The sequence below is a fragment of the Bombina bombina genome, chromosome 3 (genome assembly GCF_027579735.1).
Source record: "Bombina bombina isolate aBomBom1 chromosome 3, aBomBom1.pri, whole genome shotgun sequence".
Lineage (NCBI taxonomy): Eukaryota > Metazoa > Chordata > Amphibia > Anura > Bombinatoridae > Bombina > Bombina bombina.
Window position 1 is genome coordinate 740,005,176 of NC_069501.1, and position 22,525 is coordinate 740,027,700.

At 35.9% G+C, this 22,525-nt stretch overlaps 1 protein-coding gene across 1 annotated transcript in view; it reads right to left on the reverse strand.

The window, feature by feature from the left end:
- Positions 1 to 2,486: 2,486 nt before the first annotated feature.
- OFD1 (OFD1 centriole and centriolar satellite protein) overlaps positions 2,487 to 22,525 on the reverse strand; it is a 149,203-nt gene continuing 129,164 nt past the window's right edge. The window contains exons 23-25 of the mRNA XM_053707579.1: positions 8,218 to 8,373; positions 3,546 to 3,601; positions 2,487 to 3,003 (exon numbers count right to left, since the gene is read on the reverse strand). Coding sequence (XP_053563554.1) covers positions 2,961 to 3,003; positions 3,546 to 3,601; positions 8,218 to 8,373 — 255 coding nt within the window. The 3' untranslated portion in view covers positions 2,487 to 2,960. The remainder of the gene's footprint in view (positions 3,004 to 3,545; positions 3,602 to 8,217; positions 8,374 to 22,525) is intronic.

Below are 22,525 nucleotides of genomic sequence, written 5' to 3' on the forward strand. Positions count from 1 at the left end.
TTTATTCTGGTAAAAGGAGAGGTCAAAAAGCAACTTCTACCTCTCTCTCTTTTTGGCTTAAAAGCATCATTAGATTGGCTTATGAGACTGCCGGACGGCAGCCTCCTGAAAGAATCACAGCTCATTCCACTAGAGCCGTGGCTTCCACATGGGCCTTCAAGAACGAGGCTTCTGTTGATCAGATATGTAAGGCAGCGACTTGGTCTTCACTGCACACTTTTACCAAATTTTACAAATTTGATACTTTTGCTTCTTCTGAGGCTATTTTTGGGAGAAAGGTTTTGCAAGCCGTGGTGCCTTCCATCTAGGTGACCTGATTTCCTCCCTCCCATCATCCGTGTCCTAAAGCTTTGGTATTGGTTCCCACAAGTAAGGATGACGCCGTGGACCGGACACACCTATGTTGGAGAAAACAGAATTTATGTTTACCTGATAAATTACTTTCTCCAACGGTGTGTCCGGTCCACGGCCCGCCCTGGTTTTTTAATCAGGTCTGATGATTTATTTTTTCTAACTACAGTCACCACGGTATCATATGATTTCTCCTATGCAAATATTCCTCCTTTACGTCGGTCGAATGACTGGGGAAGGCGGAGCCTAGGAGGGATCATGTGACCAGCTTTGCTGGGCTCTTTGCCATTTCCTGTTGGGGAAGAGAATATCCCACAAGTAAGGATGACGCCGTGGACCGGACACACCGTTGGAGAAAGTAATTTATCAGGTAAACATAAATTCTGTTTTTATGATTATATACACCACCTGATCTGTAGTTCTATTTTAATTGGATGCCCAGCTTTTGTAGGCTTCTCATAGCAACAAATTTCTGTAAGTGTCTTACATTACCTGTTCAGTTTGCAACATGAATGTAGTGAAAAAGAATTAAACTTTCTTTAAAAAAAAAAAAAGGAACAAGACATGTAATAACCTCAAGACAAATTATTAAGATTTTTAAACGTATTTATTAAAGATTCTGTATCAAACACTGGATTTAAAAAATAAATAAATAAAAGATAATGCTACAAAGAGCTACTCATAATTTTCTTTTGTAGTTCTTTCAGAAGTTTACCACAGCAAGGACTATAGGCAAACAAATGGATAGTAATGAATTTCACAGCAAAAGTGATTTGGTGCAAACAGAATGATAAATGTAAAAATCATATGGGGGTGGGGGACGAATGCAGAGTCAAAGGGTTTATGGCTATTAATGCCACAATTTAGCCAAGGAAGACATTGTCATAGCTTGGCGGTGTCTCCTGGTAACCCTTTGGTTGCTAGAGTGCTGTAGATTTTACTCTCTATCCTATTCAAAAGGGTTAAAGACTTAGTCAAGGCTGAGCTTCGAAAAATGCCTCCATCTCACTCCAGATGAGGGTAGTGCGCTTGCTATTGTAGAACATTTGAAATATATAATGGAGATAGAAAAAATACCAGGGTATATAGGATTACCCTAGAACAGCAAGGTATAAATACACGGCACACATAAAAGACATTCAAAAATTTATTTATAATTAATTCCCAAAAATACACTCAAGTATATAGCGGTATCTTATCTGTCAGTGTCAGTCACCACTATAGACAGCAAAATCTAAACATTTAAAGTGCACTAAGACCTAGTTCTTTCCCTATACTATAAATAAAAAAAAAATAGACATCATAAACAATTTCCAAGACAAGTGGAAACAACACAAACCGGAGGACTTAAGCTAAGTATATGCTGTGTTTTCCAACTGAATAATTATACTTGCTATCGACTCTCTATCCAGCAGTACTTATTGTGGTACGTCTATCTGCCTTAAGAGGAGATTCCCTGGTATATACAAAGAGTGGAAATAAGCGCTTTTCCATATAATATATAGCTCACCTCTGTTTGGACTGCAGTCATATGTAAAACATGTATTTTGCAAACTTACCATATATGTCCTATAAACATTAGATTCAATGTACAATTCGTTATAAACATAAGTTTTTTGGTTAACCCCTTATTGTTTATGATGTCTATTTTTTTTTTATTTATAGTATAGGGAAAGAACTAGGTCTTAGTGCACTTTAAATGTTTTAGATTTTGCTGTCTATAGTGGTGACTGACACTGACAGATAAGATACCGCTATATACTTGAGTGTATTTTTGGGAATTAATTATAAATACATTTTTGAATGTCTTTTATGTGTGCCGTGTATTTATCCCTTGCTGTTCTAGGGTAATCCTATATACCCTGGTATTTTTTCTATCTCCATTATATATTTCATATTTACTAGAAGGGTGGCACCATTTAGAACAAATTAGCAATATTACCTACTCTCTCACACCCCCCTATATTTAGTATTGTAGAACATTGCTGCAAAACTGCTGCCATATATTGCTGCAGACATGTGTACACTCCTGAACTTACTTTTCTGCTTTTCAACAAAGGATAACAAGGAAACAAAGAAAATTCGATAATAAAAGTACATTAGAAAGTTGTTAAAAATTGTATGTTCTATCCGAATCATGGAAACATTTTTTGGGGTTTTATGTTCCTTTAAGCTATTTATGATACAATTACAGCAAACTATTGGTTAGAAAGACTGGTAAAATCATCCCACATGGAACTTAAAAAATAATAAATAAAACTTAATTTCAAGTTAGATACTTTGTAACAACACAAATATTAACAAGTGTTAGAATCATAGCTACATTTAATAATGTACATAATAGAAAACACCTGTAAACGTATCTAGTATAATTTACTACATTTCACATAAGAGCTTACAATTTGAACTTTACAACTTTAATTAAAAAAAAGTGACATTTTCACAGTTTGATGTTACCATTCCATTAAAGGGTTAAAACACAAGAGTTATAGAATCCATAGCGATAATAAAGATCATCTGTGAATTATGTGACCAGCACAGCAGGTTTTATTTGATGTGGAAATGCTGTCACACTCTCTGGATTTGTCCCACAAAGAGGAAGCGGTTGTTTACCAGAAGTCATCGTCTGCTTGGTGAGAGGGAGATGCGATACTGCACGAAGAGAGGAATGATTTTAATAAGCAGAACACTGTGTGGGCAGTTATACAATCAGCCTCTTTATAACCATTCTGTAGAAGCCTTACAGAGCAGGCATTTAAAGGAGAGCTGCATAATCCTATGAGGCTTTCAAGATTTGTTTTGTTTTGATGCATAAAGAAATTTCTAGTTTACAAAATGGAGATGAAAAAAACCTTACAGGTAAAGCTTCACCCAAACACACAAGCTCAATCCTTTTTTTGCTAACCAGTCCCTTCCCATTTTATTATTTAAATATTATGTTTTTATTTGATTTAGTATCTCCTTTGCCAACCCCTTTTAATTTGCTCTCCTTTAACTTGTATATAGTAGCAGGCTCAGATGAACAGTACAAACATAAAGCTAGTGACTATACAAGGAGGTTGCATTTTGACATAGTAGTAGTAGCTAATAGCCAGACAAGCAGGGCAATTGTATATAGCCAGAGGCTAGTCATGCACACATATACAAAGGGAAGGTGTGTAACATGCAAAACTGGATCCATCAACCATCTTTACCTTTCATGAGAGATTTTTTCTTCAACAGAGCTATCTTCTAGCGATTCTTTAGTAACCTGGGGGAGTACAACACAACAAGGTTAAATATGGCATTCATGCAACATATAAACAAAAATAATGCCAATTATTTTGAAACACACTACTGTATATGGTCTACAGTCCAACAGAAATGAAGTTTAACTTGTATACCTTGCTTTTCCTCAATATTTTTCACACATAATAAAAAATTAGATAATGGGAACAATTTTTAATACTAAGAGCATAATTTACTATATAAAACCACTGACATTATATAACATAATACTCCAGACATTTCTATGTCCTACCTAAAAAACCCAAAATGGCCTGGATTACAAGTGGAGCACACATTTAACGTGAACCTGTAAACGGGCAAATTTGCACATTTATGGGCACACATTAAATAACCAGCCATTACAAGTGGCTGGTTAATTTAAAAAAAAAAATATCCTCCACTTGCCCCCCAAAATAAAGTGTATTGTTAATTTTTAATAATAAACTATATGAGCATTTCTTTTTATATAAGTGCACAAAGCAGTTATAAGGGGTTACAGTGTGCGGATGTGGGGTTGTTGGTGAAAAAAAACAGCACTGAAAAGTGCCTTTACATTGCGGTCTATGGGACTGTGTTATCACTTGAAATATATATTTATGTGTTAATATGTGTATATACACATATAAAAACATAACTATATATGTATATATTCATAGACATATATTTTTAATATGCTGCACAAATTACCCTCTTTGCTGCGCTAGGTCTCATACCTTGTCTATCCATGCAAAGCTTCCATGCAATGCGAACGCTAGCTCGCATTTCGCTTAACTTCAAATACCAGCGCACATTTGCGTGAGCTGGTATTGAGAGGAGTGCAAATATCGCGCTCGCGAAATTGTAATTTTGCACTCCACTCGTAATCTATCTAAATGTATGCTTTAGAAGTTGTTCCTGTTAACCAGCAAGCAACATATATCATACTGTTCATTAAATTATCCTGTACGTTTTACTTTAAATCGAAACCGTTTTTAGTTAACATTATTTTCAAAAATATTTCAGCACACTTAATTGCTGCTTAATGTCCCTACAAGTTAAATATTTAATACTAAACAAAAGTTGTGGATAAATAATATGAGAAAAATCATTAATAAAACAAAAGCCTATTTGTAAAATAGCATCATAACTTCCCCATCCCATATACCAGAGGCATGTCACCTTTTTTTTCCATTCAGAGAGAGCAGTTGGCCAACAGAAAAAAAAGTAACAGCTATTGATTGAGGTTTCTTTATTTTCTGCCCCTCTATTTTAATTAAAATTTCTTCAGTTCTTAGCCTGATTTCATGTAGTTCTTAGGCTGAGAGATACAGCCACCGCTGCCTAACTGCTATAAACTGTATATACATACATTGGCTTTAGTGTATAATTATCATTATTAAAAACATCCAATTGGTGTCTAAATATAGTTGAATGACAAACTTATATGCCACTATTTATTTATTATTTTATCATTAGAATCAAAAATATAAAACCGAGAGGCTATTTCAGAATGATAAAGCACATGTTACACAAAAAAACCCAATGTAGAACACTAAAGTAGTGTTGTGTATTTGATTGATGGCTATGCTTGGCATCAGAGTAAAGAAAAAGTCAAGTGATAATAAAGAGTACATCACACTACATAACTGTATCAAAGCTTTCATCCATGTGGAAAACCCCCACCAGAAACAAGTTTAATCTAAAACTGTTCACCTTAGAGGATCCCTGACCAATCTTTATTAAGCAAGAATTGTTATGCATTTATTCGTGCAATGATTAATAGGGCATCATTTTAAATAGATATGGACATCACTTTGAAGATTTTTTTAAACATTTAAAATAGTACTAAGCACAAAAATGGGTAAAAGAAAATTAAAGAGGTTACATTTATATTGGGTATATATTCTCTCTTAATTGTGTATGTATGTGGGTTATGTGTAATACATTCTGCAACCTTAAAGGGATAGTTGGCACCAGAATTGTTATTGTTTTAAAAGATAGATAATCCCTTTATTACCCATTCCCTAGTGTTGCATAGCCAACACAGTTATATTAATACACTTTTTACCTCTGTAATTATCTTGTATCTAAAACTATCCCCTTATTTCAGTTCTTTTGACAGACGTGCATTTTAGCCCATCAGTGCTGACTCTTAGGTAACTCCACGTGCATGAGCACAGTGTCATCTATACACATGAACTAACACCCTCTAGTGGTCAAAAACTGTCAAAATGCATTCAGAAAATACGGCCTTCAAGGTTTAAGAAATTAGCATATGAATCTACTAAGTTTAGCTATCAGCTAAGAATACCAAGAGAACAAAGCAAAATTGGTGATAAAAGTAAATTGGAAAGTTGTTTAAAATTACATACCCTATCTGAGTCATTAAAGTGTCATTTTAACCCACTGCTAAGTAGTGCAACAACTCCAAGGTTATTTTAATGGATGAATTTGTCCCAAGGGTGAGGTTATCCCTACATTGGGTGAAGAGCAGATACAGTACTTTAAAAAGTTGGGAGTTTTTTTTACAGTCAAATTGGACTATTTTCCACAAATGCGTGTGTGTCAGTTTGAGTTACAGTGGGGAATCATTTCAGGGCTGGGCGGGGCTAGGATCCGGTTATTCCAGCATTATGTTTCAGTACAACAATATGAAAGTGATTGGTTAAATCAGCTTGAGGTGATCTATACTATATACATTCAAGGTCCCCAGAATCAAGAAGCAATCGACATCCAATTTATCCAAGAAATGAGAGGTCTCTTTATATAACTGTCTTCCTGGAAAGTCCCAAAATAAATCTTCAGGCTGCACAAAAAAACAACCTAAAAAGCCAGCAGATATCATATGCTGGGAACACAACTGCAAGAATCTTAAGCAAAACTGATGGCTATTTCATTTATCCAATTTCCCTAACGTGACCATTCTTTTAAGCTCTGGAAAGCATTAGCCGTGTTTTAGACCTCCCTTTGTCCATTTTTTGCTTTAAATTTTGTAATTTTTAAGTTATTAAAATAGAATCATTTTTGCAATATACTTGTAATAGCAAAAACAAAATGTATGCTTACCTGACAAATTCCTTTCTTTCTTGGTGGTGAGAGTGCGCAACTCCTATTCATTGCTGTTGGGAATTAATCTCCTGGCCACCAGGAGGAGGCAAAGACACCCTACACCAGAGCTTTTAGTATCCCTCCTACTTCCCTTTCCCTCACAGTAGTATGTATAGCCAAGTATAGGAGTAAGAAAGATTGTAGGGTAAAGAGGTGCAAATTAGAACTGTTGACATATAGAAAAAAATAAAATAGGTGGGTTTGTGGAATCTTAAAACCAAGACAGAAAGGAATTTATCAGGCAAGAATAAATTTTGTTTTCTTTCTATGGTGGTGAGAGTCCCTGACTTCTATTCACTACTGCTGGGAACTAATAAACAAGCTGTTAAGTCCATGAAAAATGGGTGGGATAAAAAGGTATAGGAAGGTATCTATTTACCAGAAACTATGGCCTGAAGGACTTCCCTTCCAAGTAAAAGTAAAAGTATGCAAAGATGACCAAATTGCAGCCTTGCAATTTATTCTGCTGAACACGTATTCTTAGAAGCCCAAAATATAGAAACAGAGTGAGATGAGCTGTAAGGTAAGGTGGCGATAGACCCTCTTCCAAGAAACCCTGAGCATCAAAATCCGTTAATCATGAAGCCAAAGAAACAGAAGTGGCCTTTTGACCCTTACATTTACCTGAGAACTCGACAAACGAGCAAGAGGACAGACAGAAATCCTTAGAAGAATGCAAATAGATATTCAGAACCACATCCTGAATAAAGGAGAACTCTCCTTGGATGATTACGGATCGGGACATTAAGAAATCACAACAATCTCCTGATTAATGTTTTCTGAAGAAAACACCTTAGATAGAAAAACAGGACAAGTTCATAAGAAAGCTTTGACCAGATGAAGAAACTTTTGAGAGACCTACTGCCTAAGATTTTTTCCCTCAATCATGCCAAAAAAGTTGCTATGGTACTAACCCCTCTAGTGCCTGAATATCCTGGAATTTTGCTAAGGAGTCGATACTGTTAATTGTTTTCTGTCTCCAAATATGTTTTAGTTATGAGTGTGAACTGCCATGGACAAGACAAGTGGAGGGTAAGTATGGTAAGGGGAGGTTTCTTCTACTCTTAAAATATGAGGGGCAAATCTTCCACTAGTTCCTGAATGTTACTATTATGAGTCTGAAGAAACAGATTTATTAGCAATTTTAAAACTTACTCTACTTAGTTTTCACTGGACCATGACTTGTATATAGTAAGCACGCATTAGCAACTCTGCAGGAAGTTCTCAAAAAAATAAAGAAATAAACAGGGAGTTCCACATAATGAAATCATGGTCCTTGTATAATGTAAAATAATAAGAAAAAAAAAAGTCCACTTATATTTTGAATGCATTTAGTTATCCATGACAAAATAGATCCTAAAATAAGAACACAATTGTATAGAAATTGGACATGAATAGAATAAGAGTACCCGAAGCACAGCACTTCTACATGACTGTGTCAATATTGTCAACATTCTTTGTTTCACTATTTTTTAGAACTTTATTTAAAAAAAAAATCCATTACAGGCTTACCTTCTCCGACTGTTGCACAGCTTTATTCTGAAGAATCATTTGCATATACTTGTCCAAGGCGTTGACAGTGGGGACAGCTGGGGATTCACTTACGCCTTGGTTTTCCTCATCCTTTTCTTCCTGCTCTTCAGATATTTCAGCCACTGCCATAAAATTCTTAGAAAGATAAAGATTATGTTATTTTGCATTCAAATTATGTATTACAGCAGTATTATCTGTGTTGCTTAAATCTACTTATCATTTGACAATAAATGCATAATAATAATGGTCTTTGGAGTAGAAACCATTTAGAAAGTTATTATGGGGTATGTTTTTATAAATAAGCATTTTTTTAGAGGGCATGTAAAGTAGGGACTGGGAAGAAAATGTAGGATAGAAAAGAAGGGTGGTCCACAAAATAGGGCAGGATGAGGTGACTGTAGAAGAGGAATACGCCTTCTCAAATAAAAATAGAGCAAACAGATTTGTATTCAACCCACAGCGTCACAGTCTGAAAAAACTACAAAAAAAATCATGCTGAAGAACAGCAATATCATAGCAGTACAATGGTTTATTTTATAAATAACAACATACGCTCCATTAACTAGTCTATCTTCTCTAACACTATCTCCACATAATACTCCCATGTATAGTCAATTCTAAAATTGCATAACTTAAGCAATACCACTGCAGTCAAACTAAGAATATATTTTTTTTTTTTTAAACACCACACATGACCACCAAAATACAAACATCTAGTTAATACAACCAAATACTGCATACATTCACATACTGTTTAAAAACTCCCTAAGAGTTATCTCCCTGACAAACAGATCTACTGCAGGTGCTGCATCTAAAGACATTTTCTAGATGATTTCTTAAAAACAAACATCCATTACTTAACAGCATTCAACTAAATTGGGAGAATGTTTATATTCATAGATTCATTTCTGGATTGTAAATTTCCACAGGTATAGGGCCCTAAATTCCTCCTGTATTTGTCAAATTTTGTCAACAAGTATTGTATCATTGTTTTACTTCTATCAATTGTACCCATGGACAGCGCTGTGGAATATGTTGCCGCTTTATTAATAAAGTATAATAATAATTTATAAAATATCAATAATATAAAATATACATAAAATAGTACTTTATATAAAATCCAAACAATAACAAGCTCTTAAATTAATTATTAATAATCATCCACTTTAGTTTTCTTGATTAGTTCCATCCTAGCCTTAAGTTAAATAACTGATTGTATTACTAGAGAAGACTAATGGTATTCTTTAAGATTATGTCAGAAGAAGAGAAGCAATGATGTAAAAACATTTCTGTTTTCTTACATTTACACTATTAATTCCATAGGCACATTCTATATACAAAATAGCAGTTCTAATGACCTCACAGAATCCACTTAAATTAAGTTTCCATTACCTTATTTTGGGTGTGACAATGTCAATATAGTAAATCACAACAATGCATTTATACATTTGGATTACTGGTTGAGATGGAAACCAATATAAACATGCAAAAATCCAGATGTGAAACATGATGTTACTATGTCATCAAGTGAGAAGGAAAATTTAGGGAACTCGGAAATTGTTAAAATTTACTGCACTGAAATTATAGAACAGGAAGAGATGAAAAGAAGAATATGAAACCAAAGTAATTCATATTACATGAGAAAAGCGTAACAGAAGAGCGTCTTAGCATGTTTAGAACAGAGGAGCTAGTTTTTATATTATAACTGTTTTAGAAAAAATCTCTTTAAAAACACATGCTTTAGTCTTTCCTGACTGTGTTATTCTAAATACACCTTCCTGTACTTTTCATGAGTCACAAAAGTTCCATAAAACGGTAGGAACCACATGTGTCATTGATATTGGACTATGAGAAGACAGGCTATAAGTTTCCAAGATGATACTATTTCAGAACTTGCTAACATAAATAAAAATGCCTTGTGAGGTTAAATACAATTCGATTTCTAATAAATGAAATTATACTCTGCTGCTGTGCACTTTTTATATGCATTACTGATTAGAATTAGAAATACTGAGCAGACAAGTGAAACAAATACTGATATCTTCTGTTTGCAAGTCCAATGGCAGGAAAAAAAATAACCATTGATCTGCGCCTCCAAATAAAATGTATGTTTATTTCTAAAGAGAATTGACAGCTGTTCATAAATCATGCTACATTTTTCTGCAAATCTATAAATAAAAAAACATAATTTATGTAAGAACTTACCTGATAAATTCCTTTCTTTCATATTAGCAAGAGTCCATGAGCTAGTGACGTATGGGATATACATTCCTACCAGGAGGGGCAAAGTTTCCCAAACCTTAAAATGCCTATAAATACACCCCTCACCACACCCACAATTCAGTTTAACGAATAGCCAAGAAGTGGGGTGAAAAAGGAGCGAAAGCATAAAAAAATAAGGAATTGGAATAATTGTGCTTTATACAAAAAAATAATAACCACCACAAAAAAAGGGTGGGCCTCATGGACTCTTGCTAATATGAAAGAAAGGAATTTATCAGATAAGTTCTTACATAAATTATGTTTTCTTTCATGTAATTAGCAAGAGTCCATGAGCTAGTGACGTATGGGATAGCAGATACCCAAGATGTGGAACTTCCACGCAAGAGTCACTAGAGAGGGAGGGATAAAATAAAGACAGCCAATTCCGCTGAAAAAATAATCCACAACCCAAATCAAAAGTTTTAATCTTATAATGAAAAAAACTGAAATTATAAGCAGACGAATCAAACAGAAACAGCTGCCTGAAGTACTTTTCTACCAAAAACTGCTTCAGAAGAAGAAAACACATCAAAATGGTAGAATTTAGTAAAAGTATGCAAAGAAGACCAAGTTGCTGCTTTGCAAATCTGATCAACAGAAGCTTCATTCCTAAACGCCCAGGAAGTAGAAACTGACCTAGTAGAATGAGCCGTAATTCTTTGAGGCGGGGACTTACCTGACTCCACATAAGCATGATGAATCAAAGACTTTAACCAAGACGCCAAAGAAATGGCAGAAGCCTTCTGACCTTTCCTGGAACCAGAAAAGATAACAAATAGACTAGAAGTTTTTCTAAAATCTTTAGTAGCTTCAACATAATATTTTAAAGCTCTAACTACATCCAAAGAATGTAACGACCTTTCCTTAGTATTCTTAGAATTAGGACATAATGAAGGGACAACAATTTCTCTACTAATGTTTGTTTAGAATTCACACCTTAGGCAAAAATTGAAATGAAGTCCGCAACACCGCCTTATCCTGATGAAAAATCAGAAAAGGAGATTCACAAGAAAGAGCAGATAACTCAGAAACTCTTCTAGCAGAAGAGATAGCCAAAAGGAACAATACTTTCCAGGAAGTAATTAATGTCCAGCAGAATGCATAGGCTCAAATGGAGGAGCCTGTAAAGTTGACAAAACCAAATTAAGACTCAAGGAGGAGAGATTGGCTTAATAACAGGTTTGATACGGACCAAAGCCTGTACAAAACAACGAATATCAGGAAGATGAGCAATCTTTCTGTGAAAAAGAACAGAAAGAGCAGATATTTGTCCTTTCAAGGAATTTGCAGACAAACCTTTATCCAAACCATCCTGAAGAAATTGTAAAATTCTAGGAATTCTGAAAGAATGCCAGGAGAATTTATGAGAAGAACACCAAGAGATGTTAGTCTTCCAAACCTGATAATAAATCTTTCTAGAGACAGATTTTCGAGCCTGTAACATAGTATTAATCAGAAATATTAATAGAAACCTCTATGACTAAGAATTAAGCGTTCAATTTCCATACCTTCAAATTTAATGATTTGAGATCCTGATGGAAAAAAGGACCTTGAGATAGAAGGTCTGGCCTTAACGGAAGTGTCCAAGGTTGGCAACTGGCCATCCAAACGAGATCCGCAAACCAAAACCTGTGAGGCCATGCTGGAGCCACCAGCAGTACACATGAGCGCTCCATTAGAATTTTGGAGATTACTTTCGGAAGAAGAACTGGAGGCGGAAAGATATAAGCAGGATGATAATTCCAAGGAATTGACAACGCCTCCACTGCTTCCGCCTGAGGATCCCAGGATCTGGATAGATACCTGGGGAGTTTCTTGTTCAAATGAGAGGCCATCAGATCTATTTCTGGAAGACCCCAGATTTGCACAATCTGAAGAAAAACCTCTGGATGAAGAGACCATTCACCCGGATGTAACATCTGGCAACTGAGATAATCCGCTTCCCAATTGTCTACACCTGGGATATGAACCGCAGAAATTAGACAGGAGCTGGATTCCGCCCATACAAGTATCCGAGATACTTCTTTCATAGCTTGAGGACTGTGAGTCCCACCTTGATGATTGACATATGCCACGGTCGTGACATTGTCTGTTTGAAAACAAATAAACGATTCTCTCTTCAGAAGAGGCCAGAACTGAGGAGCTCTGAAAATCGCACAGAGTTCCAAAATGTTGATTGGTAATCTCGCCTCCTGAGATTCCCAAACCCCCTGCGCCGTCAGAAATCCCCATACAGCTCCCCAACCTGAAAGACTCGCATCTGTTGAGATCACAGTCCAGGTTGGACGAACAAAAGAGGCCCCTTGAATTAAACGATAGTGATCCATCCACCAAGTTAGAGATGATCGAACATTGGGATTTAAGGATATTATTTGTTATATCCTTGTATAATCCCTGCACCACTGGTTCAGCATACAAAGCTGAAGTGGTCTTGTGTGAAAACGAGCAAAAGGGATCGCGTTCGAAGCAGCAGTCAAGAAACCTAAAATTTCCATGCATAAAGCTACCGAAGGGAACAATTGAGACTGAAGGTTTCGACAGGCTGAAACCAATTTCAGACGTCTCTTTTCTGTCAGAGACAAAGTCATGGACACTGAATCTATTTGGAAACCTAAAAAGGTTACTCTTGTCTGAGGAATCAAAGAACTTTTTGGTAAATTGATCCTCCAACCATGTCTTTGAAGAAACAACACAAGTTGATTTGTGTGAGATTCTGCAGAATGTAAAGACTGAGCAAGTACCAAGATATCGTCCAAATAAGGAAATACCGCAATACCCTGTTCTCTGATTACAGAGAGAAGGGCACCTAGAACTTTCGAAAAGATCCTTGGCGCAGTTGCTAGACCAAATGGAAGAGCAATAAACTGGTAATGCTTGTCTAGAAAAGAGAATCTCAGAAACTGATAGTGATCTGAGTGAATTGGGATATGCAGGTATGCATCCTGTAAGTCTATTGTAGACATATAATGCCCTTGCTGAACAAAAGGCAGAATAGTTCTTATAGTCACCATTTTGAATGTTGGTATCCTTACATAACGATTCAATATTTTTAGATCCAGAACTGGTCTGAAAGAATTCTCTTTCTTTGACACAATGAATAGATTTGAATAAAACCCCAGACCCCGTTCCAGAACTGGAACTGGCATAATTACCCCAGCTAACTCTAGGTCTGAAACACATTTCAGAAATTCCTGAGCCTTCACTGGATTTACTAGAATGCGTGAGAGAAAAAATCTTCTCACAGGTGGCCTTACCTTGAAACCTATTCTGTACCCTTGTGAAACAATGTTCTGAATGCAAAGATTGTGAATCGAATTGATCCAAACGTCTTTGAAAAATCGTAACCTGCCCCCTACCAGCTGCGCTGGAATGAGGGCCGCACCTTCATGCGGATTTAGGAGCAGGTTTTGACTTTCTGGAAGGCTTGGACTTATTCCAGACTGGATTAGGTTTCCAACCGGAAACCGCTCCTTTAGGAGAAGGGTCGGGCTTCTGCTCTCTATTTTGACAAAAGGAACGAAAACGATTAGCAGCCCTAAAATTACCTTTAGATTTTTTGCCCTGGGGCAAAAAAGCTCTCTTCCCTCCAGTAACAGTTGAAATTATAGAATCCAACTGAGAACCAAACAACTTATTACCTTGGAAAGAGAGAGAAAGCAAAGTTGACTTAGAAGTCATATCTACATTCCAAGATTTAAGCCACAAAGCTCTTCTGGCTAAAATAGCTAAAGACATATACCGGACATCAACTCTAATGATATCAAAAATGGCATCACATACAAAGTTATTAGCATGTTGAAGAAGTTTAACAATGCTATATGCATTATGATCTGTCACTTGTTGCGCTAAAGCCTCCAACCAAAAAGTTGAAGCTGCAGCAACATCATCCAAAGATATAGCAGGTCTAAGTAAATTACCTGAACATAAATAAGCTTTCTTTCATGTAATTGGCAAGAGTCCATGAGCTAGTGACATATGGGATATACAATCCTACCAGGAGGGGCAAAGTTTCCCAAACCTCAAAATGCCTATAAATACACCCCTCACCACACCCACAATTCAGTTTTACAAACTTTGCCTCCTATGGAGGTGGTGAAGTAAGTTTGTGCTAAGATTTCTACGTTGATATGCGCTTCCTCAGCATTGTTGAAGCCCGATTCCTCTCAGAGTACAGCGAATGTCAGAGGGACGTGAAGGGAGTATCACCTATTGAATACGATGAGTTCCCTAACGGGGGTCTTTTTTCATGGGTTCTCTGTTATCGGTCGTAGAGATTCATCTCCTACCTCCCTTTTCAGATCGACGATAAACTCCTCAAATTTACCATTACCTCTACTAAAGAACTGTTTTAGTACTGGTTTGGCTATCTGCTATTGTGGATGGGTGTCTTTTGGTAAGTATGTTTTTATTACTTAAGACACTCTCAGCTATGGTTTGGCACTTTATGCAATTTATATAAAGTTCTAAATATATGTATTGTACTTATATTTGCCATGAGTCAGGTTCATGTATTTCCTTCTGCAGACTGTCAGTTTCATATTTGGGAATATAAACACTTTAAGAAATGTGTTTCTTACCTGGGGTTTAGTCTTTTTCAATTTTGACTACTTTTGCATTTGCGGGTATTAGGCCCGCGGGTGCGTCAAATGTTAGACTTTATTGCGTAATTTTTGGCGCAAACTTTTTTGGCGCGGGAAATTACGTTTTTTGACGCAACTTCGTCATTTCCGGCGTCATACGTGACGTCGAGACCTTTCACACGGTGGCGTCATTAGTGACGCAAGTGTGTAATTTCCGGTCATTTTTGGCGCCAAAAAAGTTTACGTTACGTTGTGCGTCATACTTGGCGCCAATTTTTTCATTATTCCAATACCCCATGTCAAGGTATTTGAAATATTATTAAATAATATATAGAAATATATTTAACTTTATCTAATAAATCTGTGGATGTGAACATGGTCTGTAGGACAAAGGATTAGATCTCCCCCACTCCAATTGCACAGGAGACATTCTTGGCTGAAAGGAGAACAAAGGATTATCTCTGGCAGATCTCACACACTCAATATGTTAAATTATGCAATTGTATAATTTAGCAAGGAACTAAAATATAACAGTTTCAGGATACAGGCAAATATATGGAGACGAAATGTCTGAATTACCCTTTTGGAACTGATCAAAATCATGGAGAGGCAGCTTTTATGCACATGGTGTTAATTTTTAAATCCACATCTGCACTGCTGGCTAAACAGGAAATATGCTGCATTAAGACTTTTACAACTACTCGTGGATTGACCCCATGTGGTGAGTATGAGACAAAAAGTCTGGCAACTGAAGTTACTGAAAAGTTAGAATGTTAGGATAATACAGTGAAGGCCCATGACTTACATTATGATTTCAAAACAACTGTATATATTTTAATGGATATGAGATGTATATATATATATATATATATATATATATATATATATATGTGTATATATATGTGTATGTTTTGAAAGCATGAATATCTTAGCCTCTGTGTGTTTAAGAACATGAATAGATGTTTATGGACCTGAAGAGAAGTGATTATTAACATTTATTTTTATTTCAGATCTACATAGACAGGATTCACTTGGAATACAGTACAATACTGAATTAAAAATAAGCTATTATTCACATATAAATGCCAGGATACCGATAACATTGTAATGCATTTTAAACTAATAATTAGCAGTATTAAATTACCTAAATAAAATAAAATGTTAATAATATAACATATTTGGTATCAGAATAATCAGAAAAAAATAACCTAATATTAACCATCTGTAATTGGGGTTATATATGATTAATGCAGAGAGTGTGATCTGATTAAATAACCATTTTATGAAAGAAATTTTTTTTTAACTTGCTTAAAAATGTTAGAGATGGTCTTGTTGTATTTGTTTGTTTGTACGTCTGCTGCCACCTAGTGTTATGATGCGGAATTGCAACCATGAGATGATTGGTTGTTGCAAAGAATGCATTTCCTTGACAACACATTTACCAAATAAACCAATCCATGTTCAGTTGCAAAGAACTAATCCAAGACAAGGCCGTGGGCGTTTCCAATATTCACCAATGACTGATAAATAATCAAAAAGGGGGAGGGGTGAGATGAGATGATTTAACCCCAGCATAGAGACTAAGAAAGGGTTGTGTTATTTTGATCCAGAAAGGAGTAACTGCGGCAGTTATTAATCAAAAGCACACACCTACCATATGGACTCCATATGCTTTACCCCAATTTTGAATTTCTGAGGTGAATTGGATCTGTTGCAAAAGATTGGGAACCGGATTGCTGTTTATTTGGGTGATGTATATAAAAGTTTTATTATAAGATAAGTTATATGCATAGTCAATTTGTATTTAATAGATTTAAAGAAACAGTGTGTTTTAGTTAGCATTTCACAGCCTATATATATATTGTTTAAATCTGCGTCTGATTGACCAAGTAACTCATCTATGCAAGTTCTGATATTGTCAGTTAATTTTGTATTAGGATAAATTGCAGTTAAATAGCAGAATATATATATTATCCTATTGTTTTATAAACACTGTTTAGAATTGTATTGCTTGGATGTTAAAGGTTTTTAGTCCCATTGTGTTAAATAAATAAAAGGCTGAATTGTGAAGGTATATTTTTCTGGGTTTTGTAAGAAGGATAGCATATCTTAAGAGTTGGTTTTAAACGCATATAAACTTTTATTTAGTTTCCTTTTACTGCAAATATAGTTCAATATGTTTATGGATATTAACTAAATAAAAGAATTCAGATATTATATTAATTGTATGGTCTAGTAGGTGCATGGTTGATAAGGGTTTCTATTTCTTTGTATTGTGTTTATAACCCTGCCATAAACTTATATATATTATTTGGATAGCACTACTAAGATTTTCATAAATATACTGACATAATAATTGGAGGCATTGCATGAGATTTAATAATATCCATCATAATTGATATAATATATTTGTAAGTAAACAGAAATTATTCTAAAAGAAAAAAAAAAAAAAAATCATATTTCGATATTAATATTTTGAAGATATATTTTTTTTGAAAAGTTGAAATATTAATTTTCATATTTCGAGATTGACATTAATATCTTGAAATATTATTAAAGATTAATTTTGAAAAATTAATAAAAATATTAATTTTTCATATTTCAAAATTAGTCAAAAATATTAGTTTTTCATATTTTCAAAGTTAATCAAAAATATTAATTTTTCATATTTCGGAATATTAATTTTTCATATTTCAAAATAATAATATTTTTTTTTTGAAATATAAAATTTTTCTCTCTTTTTATTGGCAAAAATTGTATTAGCATTTTAGTTAAATAAATACTAAACCAATACAATAATGTCTGTAGCCAGAAGTGACTCATTTAATTCTATACATAGCAATGAAATTGGTCCCATAACCATACCTATTACTAAAGGTCAGGTCCTTAAGAAAGATATCTTAAGTTACCTTAAAGGGAAGTTTAATATTGCGGGTGAATTAATTGATTTTATGGATATGCTTGAAACTAGGGCTAAAAATTTTACCGTTAATAATAATATGTGGAATGAGGAGAATGAATTCTTCCAGGAATTATTAATGATTAATCAATGCAAAGATCCCAAAAAGCGAGAAGAACTAATACTAAAATCTTGGCCCCTTTTTATATGCATAATTGACGAAATGTCGTTTTGTGTCACAGACAAACGATTGCAAATACAGGAGCTAGAAAATAGTATTCGTTCCTCGCGCAGACGCGAAGAGGGTTTAAAAATAGCCAAAAATAAAATGGATGAATTTGCCCAAAACCTAGCCACCTTAGATAAGCACAATATGGACTTAATCGCGCAGATACAAGATTTAAATAAACAGCTTGCGCAAAGCCAGAGAGAATTAAGCGATTTAAAAAGGTCATATCGCCATAATGAAAACCCCTATATTAGCAATGAGAATAATACAGATAATGCTAACTCCTTTAGCGAACGCGTCAGGGACGAGGTACGAAAATATATAGAACAACATAGACAAATGACCCCTAACGGGTCAGAAGTAGATTTCCCAAATAGACAATCCCCTCAGGATGTAAATCCAGAGGACAGCTGTAGCGCAGCTGATGCGGGGGAGGGAAACTCTAACAGAGAATCCCAAAATAAGTCTGATAAAGTCTATGATTCCCATAAAATAATCACCTTCGTACAACGCGCAGTACCTATATTCTCCAATAAGGGAACAACATCTGTAATTGATCATTTACAGGCTTTGAAAATGCGTTAGCTATAATGAATGTTACAAGTGAGAAATTGAAAATTGAATTTCTGCCTTGGGTATTTGACAGTAAGCATCACAAATTCTTTGTTTCACTAAAGGATATGAATATTCATTCCTGGAATGGGGTAAAAACAACAATGCAGAAAAGAATTCGGGCAATATCGCACTAAAAACTGCCGCGAAAATAGCGGTATATGGTTTAAAGTGTCGTGCAAATCAGAGTCCAGTCGAATTCCTTTCTGTATTGAAAAATGCGTACAGTATGGCTGAAGATAATCCCAGATTTGATGGCTCAGAATTTGTAAATTTATTTTTTGAAGCATTGCCTACACCCATCAAAATCAACTTAGCTAGAGATTTTGATGAGGACTGCTCATTGGAATGGCTGATCAAAGAGAGTACGAAGTTATACTCTATTCAGCAGTCCAGTGAGCAGGGGTTAAAAAGGAGTCAAAACCCAAAATTGTGGCAGAAACTAGGGTGTCACCTAGCCCCCTCAATTTGGAGTTTAACAAGAGGACTTATGCAGAGGTGGCCAGTCAAAACAGGCCATCTCCACAGAGGTTTAATTCTGCCCCTCCCCCTACACAGGTTGAGGCGCAGGGAGACTATAACCAAAGTGGGGGACATAATCAGGTGAATAATTACTCACAAAGAGAATACTCACCAAATAATTGGTATCCGCGCAAGGGTAGATACAATAGACGGCGAAGATATTCTCAGGGTAACCAGACACCCCAGGTATATAATGCTTCCCAAAATATTAATACTGAACAAGCTGAACCCCAGGGGGCAACCATGCCAGAATAGAAATAGTGGCCCTGATTCTGAGGGAACCCAATGGTCCAGGAATCAGTACAATGGGGCACCAAGAGATAGGCCCAGGGGTAGAGGTAACTTGTACAATCAGGTAGATATGCTGTTTACCCAATTAAATCGGTTGGAGCGAACAAATCGCTAATATGAGTCAAAAATCTACGGCTCAGCAACCGAACAATACTTTTTTAGGGGTACAGCCAGTGGTCAGCAGTGGACCACAGGCACAGTCATAAATACTGCAGTATCACCTGAAGGGGAGGGGAGAGATATAAAAAATGTAGTAATAAATATCAATGATACTAATCATGTTATCTCCCCACAGACCGGAAACGGACAAATTAGCTGTGACAATGAGCGACATCAGCCGGGAAAAATTAACCAAACTTTTCCTCTGCAGTGTTCTCTTAACATTGTTTCCACAGATGCAGTACACAAGAACCCAGCTGACCTTGTCATAGGGGAAACAGGTAGGTATGAAATTTCCTCTGCATCGAATGACACAGCGGATCCAGGTAAAATGTGGCGAAGCCCACAGATGTACAAGAATGCAAATTTTATGTGTGAAATGATAGAAACTGCAGGAAGATATTATGTACTAGTTGAGCTGCAAGATTCAGTCTCCAACCCTATCAGGGGATTAATTGACACTGGGTCACAGGCAACTATCTTATCCCACAGATACTACACACAGCTAAATGAGCTAACACCCCACAAACCCAAAATAAGAGAATTTGACGGTTCTCTAATAGGTGTTGGGGGTGACTCCCTAAAAGTCTACGGTACTGCCTGGTTAAAATTTAAATTGGGGAACAGGGTCATAAGACACCCTGTCATTATAGTGGATCTGCCAACTGATCGTTTAATTATTGGTAGTGATCTCCTGAAGCGATTAAGCACCATAATTGATTGCATAAATAATGTAATTTGGTCACAAGTTAAACGGCCTATCAATTATGAAAAATCTGGTATATCTCGCACCCGACATAGCTGTCACGTGGTGGAAGAGAAACCAGATGCTGTGGAGATTCATTTCAGGAATAACTCTGTACCTGAAATCACTATCCTACAAATAGATGATCAGACTCCTTTTAGTGGCTCTGATGGTAATACTTTTAAAATTTCGCCTGGAAAGATAGTGGATTATTTCCCTAGATGGCGATGTATTAACCATATCACTCCACAAGGGGGATCATAAAATCCCTAAAGGGGGAGACCATGCTCAATACCTCACAGGGATTGAGAGAGTTAAAGAGGATCTATTTATCCCTATACAAGTGCATGACCTTGGTAAAACCAAGTATGCTAAAATAAACTTAAAAACAGGAAGCTAGCTATATAAGCGAAGGTTTATTAGCGCAAATAGCTGAACCTAAAGTGATTAAATATCTTTCTCCCCAAGACCACTGTGTCCACAACCTGGATAACAGGTCTGAAAGCTATAACATCACAGCTAAGTGCTTATTATCTATCTCTATAGGAAATAAGTCAGTGAAGCACCTGTTTTTAGTTTTAAATACTCCCCATAATCAAATATACATTGGCAATGATATCTACATAGATATGCCATACAAATAGATTTGATTAATTCTTGCCTCTGGAGCAGGTTAAAGGGGGACCCTGAAGTATTTCAGGATGAAAATGCAGCCCTGAAATCAAACCAGCAATTGCCATATGCTGTGAATATGCAAGTATCTAGCGATGTTATAATTCCTGCTGGGGCTGATAAATTTCTTTTACCCTTACAGGTAAAGAGAGGGCAGAAATTAAAAACTTCTGAAACACTGATTTGCCTCTCCCATAGAATACAAAATCTGGGTGTCACAGTAACCTACACTCCTATGGTGAATATTGGAACTGTTCCAATAAATATTATTGTGCATAACATGACCCCACAGGATATAACATTATCCAAGGGAACTACCATAGGATATGCACTGGAATCAAGTTATTACACTTTTGGATTCCAGAATAATGTAATTGGGCTAATACCTGAAGGATACCTAACTGAAGAACAATTAATAGAACAATCCTTTGCATCTATGCCAGAGGGTCTATTTAATATTCAGTCTATTTATCCCTTCAGCTCAGAGGAAGGCATCTGTAAAATTGAAGAAGCCGCTCTAGTGTTTGATCAGCCAATCAAACAGCAAGATTACCCCAATACCCAGAGTCATGGGAGCAATGTAAACTATAATCAAGGGGATCTCACCTCTAGATTGGAAGAAGCCTATGAAATAGGACAGCCTGAAATCTTTCCAGGATTTCAGCAAATAGTCGAAGAGCAAATATCCTTAGCCAATGGCTGTTCTAGCGATGATGAACGCCAACAGCTGCAAGAACTCCTGATGGAGTACAAGGATATTTTCGCTAAGGATTCTTATGACTGTGGTACCACAGACTTGCACATTGCAAGAATACAAACAGATCCTAATGCGCCACCTGTATTTGTCAAACAATACAGACTTCCCTTAGCCTCATATGATTCTCTTGCAGAGATCATAAGGAATTTGGAAGAAAGAGGTATTATCAGACAGGTGCACAGCTCTTATAATAACCCTATTCTAGGTGTCCTTAAACCCAATGGACAATGGCGTTTGTGTGCTGATTTAAGACAGCTAAACAAACGAGTGTACATGTCTGGTTGGCCTGTACCATACATTGACCAGTGCCTTGCACAAATGCAGGGATCCAAAATATTCACTGCCATTGATTGTGCACAGGGATACTGGACCATAAAGGTACATGAAGAGGACCAATATAAGCTAGCGTTCTCTTTCAAAAGGTCCAATATGCATTCCAGAGACTTCCATTTGGATACATAATTCTGGACATTGAATTTGCTGTATTCATGCATAAGGGCTATGCCTGATGCACTGGAAAGGGGGACCTTATCTTATGTGATGATGTTTTAATCAAAAG